Source organism: Bos indicus, chromosome 18 (genome assembly GCF_029378745.1).
Source record: "Bos indicus isolate NIAB-ARS_2022 breed Sahiwal x Tharparkar chromosome 18, NIAB-ARS_B.indTharparkar_mat_pri_1.0, whole genome shotgun sequence".
Classification (NCBI taxonomy): domain Eukaryota; kingdom Metazoa; phylum Chordata; class Mammalia; order Artiodactyla; family Bovidae; genus Bos; species Bos indicus.
Window position 1 is genome coordinate 54,135,023 of NC_091777.1, and position 21,055 is coordinate 54,156,077.

Sequence of the window (21,055 nt, forward strand, 5' to 3'; positions counted from 1 at the left end):
GCTTTACGACACTTGTGCAGCAGCGGCAGCGGCAAGTCGGCACTCCTTCGCGACGATTCGGCCGGGTGCCGCTGGAGGCCGTTGCCAGGGTGGGGGTCGCTTTGCGGCATGGCGATGGCGGAGGGCGAGCGGACTGAGTGTGCTGAGCCCCCCCGGGACGAGCCCCCGGCTGATGGCGCTCTGAAGAGGGCAGAGGAGCTCAAGACGCAGGCCAACGACTACTTCAAAGGTGCGCCCGCCCTGGAAGGAGTGAGGGAGGGTGGAGAGCAGCCCCAAGTCAAGGGGTGCCGGGCCCGCGCGGAACCATGGCAACGCGGAGCGGCAGCCTGGGCGCGGGGCAGGCACTACCAAGTGACCGGGCGTGGGGAGGGCGAGGATGGCGCTACCAAGGGGCGACAGAGGGGGCTCCGGAGAGAAGGGGTGATACCTGGAAGTGGCGAGCGGAGCGGGTGCTAAGTGGGGAGACCGAGGAGGGCGCTTCCAAGTGTGAAACGGGAGGGGGACCGGAATGGGAGCACCACCAAATGTGAGACCCCAGAGGTGTCAGCTTATGGCGCGACCTGAAGAGGGCGCTACCAAGTCGTGACATGGGGCGGAGGAGTGATGGCGCTACCAAGTGGGGAGACTCCAAGTGGAGAGGCACCAAGTTGGGGGAAGGGGGGGAACTGTCCCGGTAGAGCAGGCGATCGTAGGCATGGGAAATAGATCATTAGATAGGAGGGCCAGGAAGGAGGAGATTTGAGGTTACTCCAGGAGAGGGAAGGTTCTGGGGGTAGAGGTGAGGCAATCCAAGACTCGTATGACTTAGGATCTTAGGAAAGTAGGGTGTGGGTGCACCCATTCATTCATTGATTCGGTCCGTTTATTGAGCATCCGCTGCGTGCTAAGGACTGTGGTTGACTTTAGGTACACAGCAGCAGGTGACACAGATGTGGCCCTGCCCTTAGGTAGTTTGTAATTTAGCAGAAGAATCAGACATTGAGCAAACACACAGAGAAATAATAAAATACTTAAAAGCTGTGATGATTCCTTCGGAAAACCCCCAACAGAGACATAGAGAATAAGGGTTGGAGGCCACGACCTTAGAGAGGTTGGGGAGGGAAGGCCTTACTGAGGAAAAGGCATTTAAGTTTCAGAGGACAGTTGGGAAGGAGTGTCCCAGGTGGGTGGTGCTGCCTATGCAAAGGCCCTGAGGTCGGAAATGAAAGGAGACTGGCTGGCTTGGCTGGAACTTTAACAAGTTAGCAGGGAAATAGATACAAGATAAGCTTAGGACAGGGGCCAGATATCTTAGGGTTTCATAAGCCACTGCACAGACCAGTTCGGATTTGACTCGACTCTCCCAGAGGGGCTCTTGAGTGGAGAGATGGACCAGCCTGGAACTCTCTAGTGAGGAATTTGGGCAGGATCAGCCTCTGGGTGGACTGCAACAGCTTATGGGAATGGAGGAAGTCGCCTTGGAAAAGAAGGGGCTTAGGGTAGAACCTTAAGGAATTCTAGTAGTTAGAACTGAAGAGGCTGCATTGGAGTGGTCCTTGAGGTGGAAGGAAAATCAGGAAGGCTGAGAGAAAGGAGTGCTTCTGGAAGGAGGGGATGTGCCTGAGGTGGGATACCGCAAAAGCCAGCACCGAGCATTGATCGTTGGATTTGGCTCCGTAACATGTTGGTGGTAGCCTTGACCCAAGCAGTTTCTAGGGGATGATGGGGCTGGTAGCCAGAGGGGAGGGCGCTGAAGAGTGAATGGGAAATGAGGAAGTGGAGACAGCCAGTGTTGACAGGGGTCTTGAGAGTTTTGGTTCTGAGGGGGAGTGGAGAACTTGGGGGTGGGGGGTGCTGCTTTTTTTTTTTTTGAAGAGCAGAAGAGACTAAGACTATAGACCAATAGAGTTGATCCTGAATGAGAGAGAGGAGGCTCATAGCAGAGGGCCCTGGAGGTGGGGTGTGGCGTGGGAGGGATCTCGAGCCTTAGCGGAGAGCTAGTCTCTGGTGGGAAGGTCAGGTCAGACTGGAGCAGTGAGAAGGAGCTGGGACTGGTGAGAGGTGAGGCTGGAGGTAGACCCTGGAGGCGGGTCAGGGAGTGTGGATGTCATCGCGAGGGTGGCAGGAAGCCATGGGACATTTGAAGAGAGGAGCAACATGGGCTGCTTAGCAATGGAAGGGGATCCCCCAGTGGCCTTGCAGAGACCGGACCCAAGGACAAGGCTGGAGACCCGGAAAGAGAGTAGGATGGTGGACAGGTGAGTGGTGCCCACCGGGCCGGAGAGACAGAAGCCGACTCAAGAAGTGTTTCAGAGGGAGAGTGATAGTGGTCACCTGGAGAAAGGGAACCCCAGGAGGGAAGAGCAGGATGCCAAAGGCCCAGAGGTGAGCCGAGCACTGAGGAAGTGAGCGGGGCTGGAGCCTGAGAGGCCAGAGTTGATGGTGAGGCTGCAGGGGGAGCCTGAGCATCCCGCTTGGGGACTCTGAGGAGGCAGGGATGGTTCTGGGCGGGAAAAGGACGGGATTGGGTTTGCGGCTTTAGAAAGACCCCTCTGGAGGGGAAGGACTGGGGGCTGGAAGAGCTTGGGGGAGACTGAGGCAGGACCCTGGACAGGAGAGGATGAAGGCCAGACCAGGCAGAGATGGGCAGTCGGGATAGATGTGAAAGAAGAGATTTGAGAGACTTTCTGGAGGTTGACCTGAGAGAACAAGGTGACTGCCTGGCTTTGAGGGTTGACAGATCAGGTGTCCCTGCCAGGGCCCAGTCTCCAGCATGGGGCAGTGTGGAAGGTGAGACTGCTCCTGAAATGGGGCATGAGAAGAGTGGCAAGCATGGGGGCAGATGCTGAGATGAGGGGAGAATTCTGGGAAACAGTGGGCCTTCCGGAGGGGCTCCTTGCCCCCCCAGGACCTGGGTTCTGAGCTCTGGGAGACCTGAGACTGGGCAGGTAGCCAGCGGCGCTGGCACTGAGCTGGAATGGAGGGGGATGCCCCTCCTGGTCCAAGCCCCTTGCTGTCTGGCAGGCAGCTGTAGGCACAGGCCTCAGTCCCAGGGGTCAGGGGAATAACAATAAAAAGATTAATTACAGCTCGCCTTAATTGAGCCCCCGCGGGGGCCAGGTACACCACTTTGTCTAATCCTCCCCTGGGCGCTGGGAGGCAGGCAGGAGCGGCCGTTTGTTTTATAGAGGAAGCTGAGGTTCCGAGAAGTGAAACCGCTTGCTCAAGGTCAGAGTGTGCGAACAGCATGGCCCGGATATCCCCCTTCCTCACCACGTGCTTGGCTCCCACATTCAGAGTCCTTACCCACAGCCCTACCTGGAGCCGTCCTGGCCCCGGGGCGGTGAGGGGGGAGACGAGGGCCCCCAGGGGCTTGCAGGACCCTAGCTGGTTGACCCCTGGGAACTCAGGCCTGATCCAGAGGCCCCAGTGGGGAAGAGCCTGGTCCCTCGTGTCATTCACCCCTCTTCCCCTCTGAGCCTCATCGCCCCCCACCGCCTTCTGTATAAAGACAGGGGTTCCGTTTAACCCCCAAGGAGGCCACTGAGTCCAAGACTTCACGCGGTTAAGGGCTCAGGCTGCCCGGGTTCAAATCTTGTTTCTTTGTCTTACCTGCCGTGTGACCCCTGGGAAGACCTTAACTTCTCTGTGCCTCACTTTTCTCGTCTCTAAAATGGGGCCTCCCTTGAGGGTTAAGTGCACTCTTATTTGTAGAGCTGGGCTGGGATCTGGTGTCGATAGCTGTGTGAAGCCCAGGCCCCTCCCGTTTCCTTTTTTCTAGTCTCTTCCCTTCAGTGAGTTGTTCAGTCAGTTCTTTTATGAGCATCTGCTGATCGCTTTCTCGGCTATAGCCACATTTCATCTGGGAGTTCCTTTAACCCTCACAGCCAGCGCATGAGGCGGGACCGGTTGTGCTTCCCACATTTCAGATGAGCAAGCTGAGGTTCAGAGAGGGGAGGCTATCTGTCCAGGATCTCGTGGTCAGGATCCTTAGAGCCTGATGTCAGGCTCCCCACCCCATGCCCAAAGGTACGCGGCAGGCACGCTGGCCGCCGGCCTCTGGAATCTGGCCAGGAAGCTGGAAGGAGTCCTCGAAGATGTTGGCATTCCAGGGAGGGTCGGTCAGACTCCGCTGGCTCGTTCCGCCCCGGCATGTTTCTGAGAAGTCCTGGGCCTGCCCACCAGGGCTCACGGTCCTGGGGAGACACACCCATCACCTAACGGTGACTGCCCAGAGAGGGCAGGCCTGGGAGAACGGAGCCTTGGGGCGGGGGCCGCCCAGAAAGGTGCCTGACCCCGCCTGGGTGTCAAGGAAGGCTTCTCAAAGGAGGTGACATCTGAGCCGTTTGAAAGGTTGCCAGACGTTAGCTGCGGAAGGGATCGTTGTTATATTGTCCTGGCACCTCCCAGCACCTGGCTTCCTTACCTACTGTTGGTGTGTCCATCTTTCTCTTTCTTTCCTACCTTCCTTCTTTCGTTCATTCAGGAACCACTCATGGAGCTGGGAGTCCTCTTCCGTTCTTTTCTCCCGACTCCTCCTCCTCTGAGTCTCAGCCTCGGCATCCCCTCTAGGTGGCCCCAGCCACAACACTGCGGGTGTCACGGTCTGAGGGCTGTGATCTGTGTGTGGTGTGTCCGTCCCACCCTCCAGCTGGATCGTGAGCCCCTGGACAGCAGGCTGGGGTGGGCTGTGTCCTCAGACAGGGCCAGGGTCAGAGTAAGACAGACAGTGCCCCTGCCCTTTCAGGACTTAAGTTCACACCGGGAGGCTGGGCAGTAAGCAAACACGACAAGGGAAAGTCCTGTTTTCTCAGATGCCTCTGGGGAAAGGAACAGTGGGAGTTAGGGCAGGAGTTCTCATTTTAGGCTGCGGTCGGGAGGACTCTCTGAAACTTTAGCCCAGAGTGGGTACGTAAGTTGCCCCGGGACACACAGCTCGCTGGGAGCAGAGCGGGGATGGGGCCCAGGCTGCCTGCCCCTGTGCCCGTGTCTGCCCCATGCCGGTCTCCCCCAGAGGCCGCCTGGTACGGAGGAAGAACGTGGGAGTCCACGGCGCTTGGCCTGACTCGGAATCCCTGTCTGCCACTTGCCGGGTGACGTGGTTTCCCTCTTAGAGCCTCATCTGGAAAGTGGGGCTAACGCAGCTGTCCTCGGGGTGCCATGAGGGTTCAGTGCAGGGACCCGTGTACCAAGAGCCCCACAAGGCACCTGGCACACCACGTCCCCCCAGGTCGGGCGCTCCCCCTGGCTTTGGTCTCCTGCCTGTTGAACAGCCACGTGGGCCAAGACAGCTCTGCAGATACAGACTGAGCGTCTGACCTTGAACGAAACCTCTGTGGCTTGCTGTAGAGGGAGCACCAGACGGTGCTTGTGCCGCGGGGACATGTGGATGCCCCGGGTCGGGATGTAACGTGCAGGGCACAGCCGTGGCGCATTTCAAATAAAATGGACTTTTCCCCTTGGCCAGATGTCACGTCCTGTCGCTGCACCCTGCTCTGGCTGTGGACTTCGGGATGCGTCCTGCCAGTCCCCCTGCCCTCACCTCCTACCCTCCCCAGGCTCAGCCCCCCAGACACACCACCCTCTTGCTGGTGCTAGAACTCCGTGCTCTCCTCCCCAGCACCTTTGCACCTGCTGTTCCTTCTGTGGGGAATGCTCTTCCTCTGGTCTGCTTTATCGCTTCCTTTGAGTCTCTTTGATGTGTTGCCTTCCTGAGACTAAGTAGGTCCCTTTTCTGTCCCCACTTCCTGTTTTACTGGAACCCCTCTTTGGGCTTGTATAATTGTTTTGGGGCTCAGGGCAGACTCAGAGTTGCTGATTACCATCTCAGGGCTGGCACTCACTAACATACCCTCTCCGAGGCACATTCAGAACGCCCTCCGGAAGTCCCAGAGGAAGTGTTGCCCAGCTGGGGCCTTGGTGGGCGATGGTTGGGTGGGCAGGTGTGTGGAAGTGATTTAGGGAGTTAGGGATTTGGGCTTGTGCTAGGGTGGGACAAGTCAGGAAGGGGAGCGGGCTGGAGAGACGTTTCTGAGCTCCATTCTGGGCCTGAGTTTCTCCATCTGTAAGTGGGGGGACTGGCCAGCACCCAGCCTAGGACCCCTGCTGGCTGTGGGTGGCACCCTTGCCTCATACCCCCCCCGCCCCTGCATCTTCACAGCCAAGGACTACGAGAACGCCATCAAGTTCTACAGCCAGGCCATCGAGCTGAACCCCAGCAACGCCATCTACTATGGCAACCGCAGCCTGGCCTACCTGCGCACCGAGTGCTATGGCTACGCGCTGGCCGACGCCACGCGGGCCGTCGAGATGGACAAGAAGTACATCAAGGGCTACTACCGCCGGGCTGCCAGCAACATGGCGCTGGGCAAGTTCCGGGCCGCCCTGCGTGACTACGAGACGGTGAGTGGGCCTGAACCAGGCTGGTGCTGGGGGCCAGGCGGGGCGGGCCGGGGCCTCCTCGTGCTTGGCCAGACCTGATGGGCAAGGTGTGAGGAGGCTGTGCACACATTTACTCACCGCTCGCTCGTCCAGCACATGCCAGCTGGGTTCACAGCCCAGCTTGACCTTGGGAGGGGGCGAGGCCTCTCTGTGTGCTCTTCCCCATATCTGTGAAACGAGGGGGCAAAGACCTGCCTCTTGGGGTTGCCGTGAAGAGTAAACGAGCCTCTGCTTTTCAGGCATTTAGAACAGCACCTAGCACGTAGTCGGCACATGTAATTAACTGTCCTGATTATTGTTGTTATTACTGTTGGTGAACAAGAAGCGCACAGCCCTTCTGGTGGAGCTTATAGTTTGGAGGAGGGCAAAAAAATAGAGCTGTCATTGGGAGGGCAAACAACCATTGCAGGTGAGGATGTGGGCCTGGGAGAAAGAACAGGGCGAGACGCTGTAGAAGGACAGCACACGGGGGTGTGTTTTGATGAGGTGACGAGGGAGGGGACCCAGAGGACAGCAGGGACTGGCCAGGTCACTCGCTCATCCACCGCTCCCGCTGCTGTCACTGCTCTGGTCGTGATAGGGGAAGGCCTCACAGAGCACGCCTACATGCCAGGCTCGTCCCCTCCCCTTCACGTCAGCCGGCTGAGTGACTTGTGTGGCAGCCCTGTGAGGCGGGAACTATGGTTACCCCCATTGTACAGATGGGGAGACTGAGGCCCAGGAGGCTCAAGGCCCGCCTACCTGCATGCAGCTGTTAAGCGGTGGAGCTGGGGTCTAAACGCAGGCAGCCCAGCCTCTGGCCGGCGTCTTCCCCCATCCAGAGAGTTGCTCCTTGAGAGCGGGGGTTCTCTTTGTTCTGGGACGCTCCCTGGGACGGTGGTTGGCACCCAGCAGGGGCTTAGCGTTTGTTGAATGAATGATTGTCGTGCCCCCCCCTTACACGCGCACACAGTCTCACTGCCTCCTTTCATTTCCTCCGTTACACGCTCTGAGCAGCTTCTGTTGTGTCAGGCAGGACAACACGGGAGGCCAAGAGCTGCGGGCTGCGGTTGGAAGGGGCAGGTCACACGGCCGGGGCGGGCTGCTGGCCGCCGGCCCCGAGAGGAGGGCGGCCTTCAGTGCAGGTTCGCTCCGAGCCCTGGGCCAGGGCACCTGTGGCAGGGCAGGCAGGGCAGAGGCAGGGAGGAGAAGAAGATTTAGAGCCCGGGAGGTGGAGTGGAGGAGGGGGCTGGGATGACCCCCCAGGAGGATGGTGGAAGGAGCTGCAAAGCGGGGTCCTGACAAGCTTGGACTCCCCGGCTGTTCTGAAGCCGGTCCCCTGCCTGGGCCCGGGGTGTCCACATTTGGCGGTGGTGCCGAGAGGCGTGGCCACCTCCCGGGTGGCTGTCGGGCGCTGCTGAAGTGGTGTGAGAACAGGTCACGGGGCCTGGAGGGCTCAGTAATGAGTAACTCAGGAGGGCAGTTGGGGTGGGTGGGGGCAGGTCTCCAAAGCGGGGGAGGGGCTGGGGAGAGAAGGAAAAGGGCAGAAGATGAGAGGAGTCCCAAGTGCAGATCTGCACGGGGTCTTCCCTACTAGGTTGCAGGGCTGTCTCCCCAAGGCCCGGAATGGAGGTTTTCTCACTGCTCTGATCCAGCCTGGGGCCTCGCAGCGCATACTCCTGGAGTCTGAGATGGTCACTTCCAGCCATCTCGCGGGCATACACAGCTTTATCCCGGCCTTGCGGGATTCGTAGGGGCTGGGTTACGGCCACTTTCCCTTTGGGGGCTCTGCCAGCAGCCCTGGGGACCCCCTGCATGAGCCTGAGGTCCTTGCCAGCCTGGACCACCCGCCTGCCTGCAGGCTGTCCTTTCTGACACATTTCATCAGACTCTGGGTGCAGGGCAGAGGGGCCAGCCTCGGGGGGGTCCCCATGCAGGCTCTACTTCCAGAGCCATTGTGTGGTGACACGCTAGGGATTCGCAGAGCATGGGCCCAGACCCCTCTTCAGTCTTGGCACTGCTGGAGGCGGAACCAAGACACGACCTTGGTTAGACAGCATCACGTGGCCTGGCTCTGAGGTGAAGGGCCTTTCCTTTCTCAGCCTCAGTTTCCTCGTCTGCACGCTCACTGCGGGCCCAGCTCTGTTGTGAGCGCTTTACGTGCTTTGTACATGAAGGAAAACGGATTTACCATTTTACAGCACAGAAACTGAGGTCTAGAGAGACGATGTCCCTCCTCCAAGGTCGCCCAGCAGAGACGAGTAAACCCAGAGTCCATGCTTATAACGCTCAGTGGGCTGTTTGAGACCAGCACTTCTGTCTTCATCAGATAGACTAGAGAAGTCAGCAGTTCATTTTGGAGGAAGTACACATATGTGTGTGTGTGTGTACGAATATTTTTCATTTGTGTGAATACGGGTGTGTATTAGGTGTGAATTCTTACCTTGAGTCATGGTCTCCAGTCTGCAGGCCACTCATGCAGGGGCTGGATTCACCGGCTCCACGGTCAGAACGCCAGGCCGTGAGCTGTGTAGCTCTGAGCGCTTTGGATCTCCTGCCTTGGTGGCCTTGTGAGGACTCAGCGAGAGTAGGGCCCCCACTCAGGGCACTTTCTGGGTGTGCTTTCTCTTGGGGGTGTCTGGGAAGAGCCCACGGCCCCCCAGGAAGGGCTGTGTGCAGACACAGGGCCTTGTTAGGGGCTGGGGGCCTGGGGGTGTCTCCACTCTGCTCCGCCTCCAGGGCAGGAGCTGATCGCCCCTCTCCAGGTCCGTGTTGAATCCCCCCACCAACGCCTCTCCCTTGTCTCCAAGTTCATTCTTTCAGGGGGACCCTGGCTCCAGGATTCCCGCCCCTTTACGGGTCCTCTTCTCACAAGATTCTACCTGTGTTCTGTCCTGTCTGCAGCTGGAGCTCAGACAGTCACGAGGGCCCAGGCTGGGTCCGGGGGACTCCGTCTCTACTCCCGACCTGCCCCCTGGACTTCCTGGGTTTGGAGGGTTTGCAGTCCCATGTGATGCCGCTGGAGGTTTTACTGCGGAAACAGGAGTGAGCGTGGTTACCAGGCGCCACCCAGACTTGCTGGGGACGTCCTGTCGCGTGGAGCGTGTGCTCTGGGTCACCTTCCTGAACTCTACAGAGCTCCCGTTTCCCAGATACATGCCGGCCCCATGGCATCATGTGGGGTCACGAGCCCATGTTACCATATCATCGGTCTGAGTCCCTGGACTTACAGCCCGGGAATACTCGGCGGCTGAAACCACTTTGGAAAAACAGCTGTTTATTCTATGAGTGTTGTGGTTTCACATGCAGGTATAAGAAGTAAGGCAGAGCCCCCACCGCCCCTCTCCCCCAATGACATGCCTGGCATCACTGTCACAGGATGCTGACCGGACACAGCCCAGACCCCACTTGCTGTGAGATCCCTCTTCTTAAAGAGAAGTCCAGCATTCAGTTCTGAGCCAGCAGGCCTCGGGGCCTCCCGCCGCTGCAAGACCTGGAGGCAGACCTGGAGGCCTGGCTCCAGAGCCTGCTCGTAAGACCCGGACCTGCATCGTGTCCCTGGAAGGCGTGTCTGGCGCTGTGGGGACCGTGGCAGTAGGTGGGGAGGGGTCCTGTCCGAGCGTGTGCAGTGGGACCAGGATCTTCAGCAGGGAGAGAATGGAATCCTGGCTTCCTGGGTCAGTGACTTCACCTCTCCCAGCCTCAGTTTCCCTGTCTGTCCGTGAGGTGGAGCTGTGATGACATCACAGAGAGCTGCTCTGAGGAGAAAGTGAGCGAGGTCTTCGCTTACAGCCTCAGGCACAGAGAAAGCTTAGCTGTGCGCTGTTACTGCTCTGTTCCTTTGTTCCCGGGGTCATCAGTGTTTGCTTCTGGCCGCACCCCGGCCCGCGAGCTCTCTGAAAAGAGGGCGCTGGCTCAGAGGAAATGCTTAGTGGGGCATCCGCCCACTCGGGGCGCTCCTTACACCTGGGACACAGCCTCAGCCCTGCCCTCGTGGCCACGGCCACCTTGCACTGGGGAGGTAGACCCGACTCCTGCGGTGCTCAGGGCTGGGGCGGGGCGATGAGGGGGAGCCCAGGGCCCTGTGGGAGCCCAGGGCGGGTGCCTGACCCAGCCTGGGAGATAGAGGGCGGGGGCGGGGGGCTGAGACCTGGAGGAGGAGGAGGCAGGGCTGAAGAGTCACTGAGGGTGGACGTGAGGTGTTCTGGGCCAGGGGGTACCAGCCTGCAGGTGAGAGGGGGCTGTCATGTTTGGGGACTTGTAGCTTTGGTCTGGCTGGTTCACGCTGGGCAAGCAGGGAACGCAGAGGGCTGGGTGGGCCCTCGTGGGCCAGGCGGAGCCGCAGTTTGGATTTCATCCTTGGCCGTGGACTCCTAACCTCTGCTTGTTGGGAAGTACTCCAGGGACTGTCAGGGGCCACCTCTCTCCCAAGCCTTGCGCCACACCCCACCGCAGGTGGAGGCACCTGGCAGGGTGCCTTGGCCCGAGCCTGCCCTGACCCGGCTTCCTGCCCCCACACCTGGTCTGCACGCCCGTTCTTGGGGGTGAGCCACACTGACCCTCGGGGCTCATCAGCAAACACCTTTGCCCCGGCTTCTGATGCAGCCAGGCTTTCCACCAGGGTGTGTTCGCTGCCTGGCACCCGCGTTTTCTGCACTGTGGCACAGGGCTGTGGGAGCCCACTCCTGGGGTGGCCAACGGGGGGCAGGTCAGGCAGGATCCACTGATAATTACAGGAAGAGTTACAGGTAACTGAGGCTCAGAAACGTGAATTCATTTGCCCAAGGTCACCCAGCACGTAAGTGGCAGAGTTGGGGTCTGAATGCAGCCCCCGCTCCCTCTGGACTTGGGGGATCAGAGTCTGTAGGAAGCGAGACGGAAGGGAGGGGAGGGGACAGGTTCCTCTTCCTGGGACCTGAGTGTGTCCCATGGCCAAGCGCCCAGTGCTTCCTGCATATGATCCCGTGTCATGGACGCGGCAGCCTGTGAAAGGGGCCGTGGGTGGCCTGTGCTGCCACACGCCCTTCGCAAGTGTTTGCTCGTTCTGTCCTCCTGGCAACCTCGGGGTTCATGCTTTGTCACCTCCACCTTCCTCAGGAGGGAACCAAGGGAACTCACTGGTCCTGGGTCTCCGGCCCGAGGTTGACCCCGGGCGCCTGACCACCAGGTGCCGGCAGCTGCCTGCAGAGCTCGGGCTGCACGCCAGGCCCGTGCTGGTTCCTGATCCTCCCCAATAGCCTGTCACCTCCCCCACCTCATAGATGAGACAACTGAGACTCCGGGTGGATCCAGCCCACGGGGACCTCTCAGCCCCTCTGGTTCCAGCAAGGAAGCTGGAGCAGGGCCAGTTTTATTTTGATGATGGTCAGAGCTGCGGTGTATTAAGGAGCATCTGAATGGGTTAATATGTTTTCCCTCCCGGCAGCCCTGTGTGGGCAGCTGTCGCGCCCAGTTTAGGGACACAGAAACCAAGACCTAGACGGGGAGCGACTCCAGGCTTGCACCCCTTCTCCACGGGACTGGGTGCTCTGCTCAGTGTCCGTGGAGCCCTGGGCCAGGCTAGCCAAGGGCAGTCATGGTGCCCCCGCCTCCCAGTGACCCCTCTGCCCCGCGCCTCGCCTGGGGGCTGATGACTCTTTCCTTCCTTCTGTCCTCTCTTGCCCACCTTGCGTACCAGGTGGTGAAGGTGAAGCCACATGACAAGGATGCCAAGATGAAGTACCAGGAGTGCAACAAGATCGTGAAGCAGAAGGCCTTTGAGCGGGCCATTGCGGGCGACGAGCACAAGCGCTCTGTCGTGGACTCACTCGACATCGAGAGCATGAGTGAGTCGGGCCCGGGTGCCCCGCTGTGCCCGTCCCAGAGCCTTCCTCATCCTTGCCTGGGCCCTGTGTTGCTGTGCGTGCTGGGCGCCTCTGGTCCCTGCGCCCCCACGCTGTCTGTGCTCCTGGAGACCCTGCCGTCCAGCCTGGGGGCTGGAGGGCCTGGGTGTGGGCGAGCTTCCTTGCCGTATCCGTCCTGCAGTTGCACCACCCGTCATGGGCCTGACTTGTCCCTAGGTCCTCTGGGCACTCAGAGGCATCTATCATTCATTCCACGGGTGATTATTGGGTCCCTACTGGGTGCCACCATTGTGGGCACTGGGGATACAGCTGTGACCCGCACAGCCCCTGCCCCCTGGAGCGGGTGTCCTAGTGGGGAGAGAGGACGGATAGTCAGTTCACGTGTTAAATGCTAGCGGATCAAGTCCGGGGGAGAGGCTGCCAGAGAGGGAGTGCCCTGTAGGCGGGAGGTCAGGGAGAGGGCCTGTGAGCCCACCTGAGCAGAAGGGGCCGGCCGTGAGAGGCCCCGGCCAGGGAGCGGAGTCTTCAGCCCGTCCCCTCTCAACCTGTGTGTCTAGCGCCGAGCCTGCCCCGTGCCTGGGGGCCAGGCCCCACTTCCCATCCTGACAGTGGCTGCGGCCCCTGACTCTCCTCCCCCCTTCACACGCCAGCCATCGAGGATGAGTACAGTGGGCCCAAGCTGGAGGACGGCAGGGTGACAATCACCTTCATGAAGGAGCTCATGCAGTGGTACAAGGACCAGAAGAAGCTGCACCGGAAGTGCGCCTACCAGGTAGCACCCCCCAGAGCCCGGGACCCGGGGTAGCCTCAGGGCGCTGGCCCAGCCTGAACCCCGCCACCACGGGGGCGCAGGAGCAGGGCGGTCCCACCGGCTGGCGCTTGCTGAGCCCACGGTGTGCCGGGCACCCTGCAGATGAATTCTTCATCTCCAGCATTTCCATTGGTTACTTTTTTAATAGCTTTCGTCTCTCGGCCCCATATGTTCATGCATGTCATTTACCTTTTCTGTGAGATCCTTCAACACATTTTCCACACAGTTATTTTAAAGTCTCTGTCTAGATCTCCCACCATCTGGGTCATCTCTGGGTCCGCTTCCGTTTGTCTGCTCTTCCCGTCTTAGCGCTTTTTTCTCGTGGGCCAGACACTGTGTAGAAGCACAGTAGCGATGGAGACAGATACTCTCCTGCAGACACGGGCAGGCCCTGCTCTGTTGGGCTGCCAGAGTGACGGGCTGTGTCCGTCCCCCCTGCAGTTCAGGGGCAGCTCGAGTTGGAGCTGGCTTCAGAAGTGTCCAGAGGGGAGCCAGGACTCCCCGGGGGCGGAGCTCGGGATCTTCGCCCTGCCGGAATCCCAGGGATGCCTGTACGCTCTCAGGTCTCCAGCTTACGGAGCTGTAGGAAAGTGCTCTGATGTTCAGCCCTGCTGCTGGGGTGTCTGAAGGGCACTCTGCTCTCAGTCTCGCCCCCACGTTTGTGCCTCAGGTGGCTCCTGTCCACCACGTCGCCTCGCGCCCTCTGTGTGGCCATGGGAAAGAATGCACAGGCCTGGGCGGAGGCCTCTGCCGCAGGGCCCCCTGGGCTCTGGCGCGCCCGCTCCCCTCTCAGCCTGGCCCTCCTGCTGCGCCACCGGGGGGGAGCACAGCCGCCGTCGCTGTCCCAGGGAAGAGCTGGTCGCCTCCCTGTCTTGTAGTTTGACTCATTTAGGTTTCTTTGAGCCCTCACTGTGAGATATTTCAGCGTGTTCTTTGTTTTTTCTTTTTTCTTCTTGTTTCTTGGCTTGTTCCCATCATTAAGGCAAGAGTGACAGTCTTTCGTAACTTTCTACGTCCTGACCGGAAGTGGATACCTCCTGCTTTTCTTTGTTAGCACTGTTTTCCCAACTTTTCACTTAGCAAATTGTTAAACCCACAGAAAAGCCAAAAGACCAGCACAGTTAACATCCATAGCCCCTTCACTTAGTCACGAGTTATTAACGTGTTGACACTTCGCTTTATCTTTCTATGTATATGCATGTGTACACACACACAGTATTTTCTTTTTTTCCTTTTTCCTGAACCATTTGAGGATAAGTTGCACCATAACCTGTGTCCCCTAACAACAGGACGTTCTACTGCATGACTATAGTCATTCCCACCTTGGAAATTCGGTGGTGAGAGAATAACACTGGCTGACGCAGACGGCCCGCAGGCCAGCCGCTGCTGCCCACGTGGCCAGGTGTGCATGCCGCTGCCGAGTCTGTCTTCAGTCCACAAGGACTAGTACTGTGTGTTTCCAGGCTGATGGTTTAGCTTTCCCCAGTTTTTTTCCCCAAACATCCTTTTCAGCTGTTCTTTTTTTTTTTTTTTTCTAATCCAGAATCCATTGAGGGATCAACGATTGCATATGGTCTGCTGTTTTACTTTTTTGTTCGTTTAGAGCAGCCTCATGCCTTTTGGGGAGATTTTTGTGACTTTGACACTTCCATGTTTGCAAGCCAGCTATTCTCTTAAACGTTCTGTATCTGGATTCATCCCACGTGGTTCTGCCTGATGCTGATCGTTTTAAGACAAACGGAGAATCTGGGTTTTCCCATGAAATAGTCCTGATGTTTTAATGCTGCATAGCCCACTCAGGTCACAGGCTCTGTTCCCAGCGGGCACGTGCTCGGCTAGGCCTCCCCTCCACCCAGCAGCATCTCCTGGCCAGTCTGGTCTCCCCAGGGTCGGGGTGGGCGGCTGGCCCTCCAGCGGGCCCCGCTCACAGCCTGCCCTGCCTTCCAGATTCTAGTACAGGTCAAAGAGGTCCTCTCCAAGCTGAGCACGCTCGTGGAGACCACACTCAAAGAGGTGCGTGCTGGGGGCGGTGTGCGGGCGGGCGGGCAGCTCCCTGGCTGGGGAGGGCCCACGGAGCTCAGAAACTCACAAACGCCCCCCTCAACCTCCTCCCCAACCCCTGGCTTGGTCTCCCTTCCTCCCACCCTGTGTATCTCCTGTCCCTCTCCTCCCCTTTGCATTTCGTGCTCCCCGCCTGTGTCTGTTCCATGGTTCTTCTCACTCCACTGTGACCTCTCACCCCTCCTCTCCCCTCTGCCCCCTCCACACGTCTCTCTCTGGGCCCCTCCCTCTCCGGCGGCCTCTTTTCTTCCAGACAGAGAAGATTACAGTGTGCGGGGACACCCACGGCCAGTTCTATGACCTCCTGAACATATTTGAGCTCAACGGTTTACCCTCGGAGACCAACCCCTACGTATCCTTCCTCAGAAGGGCCAGCTCCTCCTCCCCGGCCTCTCCTCCCAAGTGTGGAGTACAGGAGGGAGAGGACTCCCTGCCTGAACCTGAGAAGGGAGAGGCCTGATGAGCACCCTGGCCCCAAGCCGGGCTGGAGCAGCCGCCGGCCTTGCTCTCCAGGCTCCAGGGCCAGACAGGCCCGGGCTGGTGCGCGCCTGCTGTGACCTGGGCATGAAGCCAGTGCGTCCGAGCCCTGGCTTCTCCTCGTCTTGAAACAGGGCTGGATGTGTGTCCTGCTGAAGAGTGAGTACGTGAGGGTGGGGCAGCCCTGCCCACGCCTGGCTTCCCTCTTGGCCGTGCCCTTTTCCGGCTGTGCAACTTGGGCAGGTCTCTTCACCTCTCAGTTCCTCAGGTTTGTCGTTTGTAAAATGGATCTGCCTCATCAGGCTACTGAGACGGGTAGCGTGTTCATACCTGGGATGAGCACAGGCTCGGGGGCCCCGGTCCTCATTGTATAAGTATTTGCTCATGTTAGGATAATTGTTCCATGAATGGCCACTGGGCGGGGCTACCAGGCCCTTGTCCCGATTGCCCTGTGGCTTTGGGCCTGTATTGCAGGGAGAGCTGAAGCCGGCTAACCGCCTAGGGTCTTTCCCTCTGCCGTCAGTTTCCCTAAGAAGCAGGCGAGATTGGGGACCTTGGTACCTCCTGAGGCTCAGAGGGGCCAAACTACTGGGTCAGACCCAAAAAGTGAGGAGAGCCCAGGTGCCCCGAGCCCTGCTGGCGTTCTTGGCCCCAGGGTAGTGCCAACAGGAGCAGGGTTGGAGGGGCTAGGGAGGGAGCACTCCCCCTTGTTTTCCTTAGCAGGGCAGATATTTAATGGCGACTTTGTGGACCGTGGCTCCTTCTCCGTAGAAGTGATCCTCACCCTTTTTGGCTTTAAGCTCTTGTACCCAGATCACTTTCACTTACTTCGAGGTGAGCTGGGGGGTCGGCATGGGGTCTGGGGTCAGTGGGGGTCTGGGGTCAGCGCGGGGCCCTGGGCAGGGCTTGTGCGGGATAGCGATTGCAGGCGTGTTTGTTTTGTGTCTTCACTGAGACCATGCACGGGGCCGCCCTGGCAGGTTGGGCAGGTTGGGCACTGGGCACCAGCATGGCGTTAGTGGAGTTCTGTGGGCCCCGGTGAGGACTTTGGTCATGGGGGGCCTCTGAGCAGAGGAGGGTCAGGGGCCATCTCTGGTATTAATAGAACCTTGTGGGCCTCTGTGTGGGGAACAGACCAAGGGCTGAGAGAGGGAGCAGGGAGACTGGTGGTAGCTGGACCCAGGTGGGAACAGTGGTTGGATGCGGACTCGCTTTTTGAGTAGAGCCTGAGTGTCTGCTGGTGGGCTGGATGCAGATGTGAGAGAAAGAAGGGGTTGGAGGGGGACACTCCCGAGTTTTGGCTGGAGCATCTGGAGAGCTGCTGCCACTGAGAAACTTGGGGTGACGGGAAGAGCAGAGTATAGGCTGGAAAGTGGGGAGCTTGGATCTGGATGTGGCTGTGAGGCGGAGAGGAGATGTCTAAGGGGCCTCCGGGGGCTATAAAGTGGGGTTCCTCAGCGTATGTGTGGCGTTGGGCTGGGTCAGCTCACCAGGGAGTGAGGACCGAGGGGAGACCCTGCCTGCTGAGAGGGGGGACAGTGCAGAGGAGATGCGGCAAGGAGCGGAGGAGAAGCGGGATGGAGTAGGGGCAGGGGCTGGACTGGGGGCTCTGAGACGCACGAGGCGGTCCGGTGGCGGAGACTCCACACTCGCAGTGCAGAGGGCCCGGGTTCAATCCCCGGTCAGGGGACAGCTGTGCCGATGCCCCTGGGTTCACGTCCAGGTTCAAGGAGTTCTCGCGGTGCTCCTGGCACGTGGCATAGATCCCAGGAGCGCCTACTGCAGGCCTCCTTGGAGGAGGCGGCGCAGAGCTGGACTCAAACAGTCCGGACTCAGCAATTGTGGGGGGCCTGGCTGCTCCCTGGCCTCCCCTGGCCCCAGAGGGAGGAGGACGGCTTCTGGTGGGAAGGTAGACGCCCAGGCACAGGGCTGGCCCACAGCAGGCACTGCAGGGGCGCCTTTCTTCCGCTCCAAAAACCCCCCCTTTGCTTGATGTTTCTAGCATGATAAGTGTGGCTGGTCCTTTAAGAAGGAATCCGAGTCTCAAGGGGACAAGGGACGTGCCTCTGGTCACTTAGGGTTGGGACCAGGGCTGGACCCATGGTGATCAGGGCCAGCCTAGGCCTTGTGACCACACACCTGTGGATCTTCTCGGCCCGTCCGCCCCTCTAGACAGAGGACTGAGAACAGCGTCTCCACCTCGCGGGGTTGCTGGGAAGGACCCGTGAGCTGCTGCGTGGATGCCACTGGCTGGGGCTGCCGGGCGGTCCTCCTTGGCCTCGGCTGGGGTCTGAGCTGGAGGGCGCCCCGCCCAGCAGCGGGATGCTGAGGTTTCTCTTCATGCTGCTGTCGGCCAGGCAACCATGAGACGGACAACATGAACCAGATCTATGGCTTCGAGGGGGAGGTGAAGGCCAAGTACACAGCCCAGATGTACGAGCTCTTCAGCGAGGTGTTCGAGTGGCTCCCGCTGGCCCAGTGCATCAATGGCAAAGTGCTGGTAAGGCAGGCTCCCCGACCCGGCCGCCACACGAGGCTGCGAGGCAGAGCGTGGGGGTGTGGCCGGCCCCTCCCCTCACACTGCTGTCCCCCCTGAACCCCAGATCATGCACGGGGGCTTGTTCAGTGAAGACGGCGTCACCCTGGACGACATCAGGAAGATCGAGCGGAGTCGGCAGCCCCCAGATTCAGGTGACCGGGTGGCCAGGGACAGCCTCACCTTCCTGTCCTGCATGTTGGGTCCGTGCACCTCCCTCGTGGGGTGGTGCTGGCCGGGGAGCAGGAGTGTCTGCAGCCGTCATTTATTTAACTCCCTCCAGGGACCTCCCGGGCAGTCCAGTGGTTTGGACTCCATGCTTCCACTGCAGAGGGCCGGGTTCCATCCCTGGTCGGGGAATTACAATCCAGTGTGCTGCGAGGTGCAGCCGGAAAAAAAAAATAAACTTAAAAAAAAAAATACTCCTTCCAGCTTTGGGGGTCATACAGATTGAATGGGGTCTCGCGGGGAGGTTGGCGGGGAGGCCCGTGGTGGCCCAGAACCCCGCCTCAGGTGCCCTGTGACCTCCGTGGAGGGTGGCATCCTCGCCCAGCCCCTGACGCTCATCTCTCTCTCCTCCAGGTCCCATGTGCGACCTGCTCTGGTCCGACCCGCAGCCGCAGGTCAGTCTGCCCGGGGCTGTGGTTGGCAGGTGCGGGCTGTGGGCAGGGCGGGCGGGGCAGCGGGGAGTAGACGCCCTGAGCTGCGTGTCTCCCCAGAACGGGCGCTCGGTCAGCAAGCGGGGCGTGAGCTGCCAGTTCGGGCCCGATGTCACCAAGGCCTTCCTGGAGGAGAACAAGCTGGATTACATCATCCGCAGCCACGAGGTCAAGGCCGAGGGCTACGAGGTGGCGCACGGCGGCCGCTGCGTCACCGTCTTCTCTGCCCCCAACTACTGGTGCGTCCCCACCCCCGCCTGCCGGGCCGCTCTTCGCAGCCCACTGGTTTTCTTTTCTTTTCTTTTTAACATTTCATGGTAGAAAATTCCAGAGATACATCAGATACTGTAATGAACGCCCACATACCCGTCACCCAGGTTCAACAATTACCGACTCTCACCCCACCCCCGCCCCCACCGTGGGCTCTTGGGAAGCTAACCCCAGGCGTCCTGTCTTCCTCAGGGCGTTTCTGAAGGAAGGAGCTCTTCTGTACATAACAGTGATGACCACTGTCAGTCCTTCAGGTCGCCTGAACCCCGCCAGGGTTCCCTTTCCCCACGTAGCCCTCCTCAGTGTCTCTTTCCAGTTGATTGCTTCCAAGCAGGACCCGTGGTCCGCAAGTTCGAGTTCCCCGTCCGTCTTGCCCTCCGCTTTGCTAGTGTTTGGTTGAAGAAGCCAGAGTCTCCCATGCTCTGGACAAGACCAGAGACTGAGTCCATCCCAGCTGGCCGGTCACCATGCTCCTCTGTGCCCCGTGTTGCCTGGTGGTTAGAGCCAGGGCGTGGTTGGATCTGGGACCCTGTTTTGGCCTGAGCCCTGCCTCCACCCTCTGCCCCTGCTGGCACTGCTCCCCGGGCCTGCTCCTCCCGGCACCCAGCCCCCTCCAGGCTCTCTCTCCTTCATCCCTACTCCTCTTTCTGGGCTCCCAGGGCCCCTCTCCACCTCGATTCCTCTCTCCTGACATCTGTGTCCCTGTCTTTCTGTCCGGGACCCTTCTCCCTGCGCGTTCATCCCCCAGCCCCTCCCAGCCTCTGACTGACCACACGGCCCCTCTGCTCTTTTTCCCGCAGCGACCAGATGGGGAACAAAGCCGCCTACATCCACCTCCGGGGCGCTGACCTGCGGCCCCAGTTCCACCAGTTCACAGCAGTGGTGAGTCCACCCCCAAGCCTGGGCCAGAGCGGAGAGCTGTTCTAGGGGCGGGAGGCGGGGCGGCGGGGGCTGGTTTCTGCCTCTGGGGCTCTGAGGACCCGCCTCCCGCCCCAGCCCCGCTGCCTGCCCGTTTCTGTATCTGACCCTGTGCCTCTGGTTTCGCAGCCTCACCCCGACGTCAAGCCCATGGCCTACGCCAGCACGCTGCTGCAGTTAGGGATGATGTGAGGCCCGCGTGGCAGGGCCCTGCTCCCCATCGACCCCAGGCCCGGCCCAGGGCAACGTTGGACCCCCTTTTACTTTGTAAAGTTTGTATTTATTCCCCTTTAGGTTTGCAGAGGGGGTGGGGGGCTGGCCACATGGTCTGCTCCCCCGACAAAGAAGACGGAGGTGGAGAGGCTGAGGGTGGGGCGCTGACCGGGCATTCTGGAGGAAGGCCAGCACAGCCGTGGGGGGGTGGGGCCCAGAGGCTTCCCCGCCCCCCTTACTTGCATGGCCCCTCCCCTGCTAAAGCAATAGGGCCCCGCCATAGGAAGACCCCTGGAAGGAGGGTCGTCAGGGAGGCCTCACCTGCACCCCACTCCTGGCAGCCCCAGGGTGGGGCTCGGCTGGGGCGCACCCCCTTCCCCAGCTATTTTATGTCTGTAATTAAATATGTTAAAATAAAGTCATTATTGTAAGTCAGCTTGTCTCAAACAGTGGGGCCTTGGGAGCTGCTAGCATTGGGGTGACCACTTCATAGGGGACCTGAGGGATGCCATGAAGGCCTACCCCCTCGCCTCTCATCTCCCTGGAGCTGGACAGGCCTGTCCTGGGGCTACTTGGCCAAGGAGCCCCTGTGTCTGCTGTCCTAGCAGGCTCCTGGGGGCGAGTTCTGCCGCCTGCGACAGAGAACCCCATCCACAGTTCATGTGCGGGCAGGAGCCCCGAGCCCTCACCCCTGACCAGCGAGTGTTCACTGAGGCTGCTCAGGTCAGCCTTGCCCTCACCCAACCCGTCTCAGGGAAGGCCAGCCTCAGTTCTCACCTCACACAATGAAGCAGATGTCTCCCCCCGCCAAAGGAGACTGAAGGTGTTTTCTGCCCCTTTCCCTTTTATTCTCCATTGGCGGTTAATA

At 59.9% G+C, this 21,055-nt stretch overlaps 1 protein-coding gene across 1 annotated transcript; it reads left to right on the forward strand.

Moving 5' to 3' along the window:
- The first annotated feature begins 11 nt into the window (after positions 1-11).
- PPP5C (protein phosphatase 5 catalytic subunit) lies at positions 12-20,622 on the forward strand. The gene is made up of 13 exons (XM_019979437.2): positions 12-229; positions 6,140-6,381; positions 12,077-12,224; positions 12,893-13,014; positions 15,001-15,066; positions 15,368-15,466; positions 16,320-16,425; positions 17,949-18,091; positions 18,195-18,282; positions 18,710-18,750; positions 18,847-19,025; positions 19,857-19,938; positions 20,104-20,622. Exons 1-13 carry the CDS (start codon positions 109-111, stop codon positions 20,164-20,166), a joined length of 1,500 nt encoding a protein of 499 aa, XP_019834996.1. The 5' UTR covers positions 12-108; the 3' UTR covers positions 20,167-20,622.
- The last annotated feature ends 433 nt before the right edge of the window (positions 20,623-21,055 follow it).

What these genes read in the sequence shown, in the direction of transcription:
- PPP5C (XM_019979437.2), top strand. Translation starts at nt 109, where the DNA reads ATGGCGATGGCGGAGGGCGAGCGGACTGAGTGTGCTGAGCCCCCCCGG. An exon ending in CCCTGCGTGACTACGAGACG is followed by an intron (nt 6,382 to 12,076) that starts GTGAGTGGGCCT and finishes CTTGCGTACCAG; the next exon opens with GTGGTGAAGGTGAAGCCACA. An exon ending in GCATCAATGGCAAAGTGCTG is followed by an intron (nt 18,092 to 18,194) that starts GTAAGGCAGGCT and finishes CCTGAACCCCAG; the next exon opens with ATCATGCACGGGGGCTTGTT.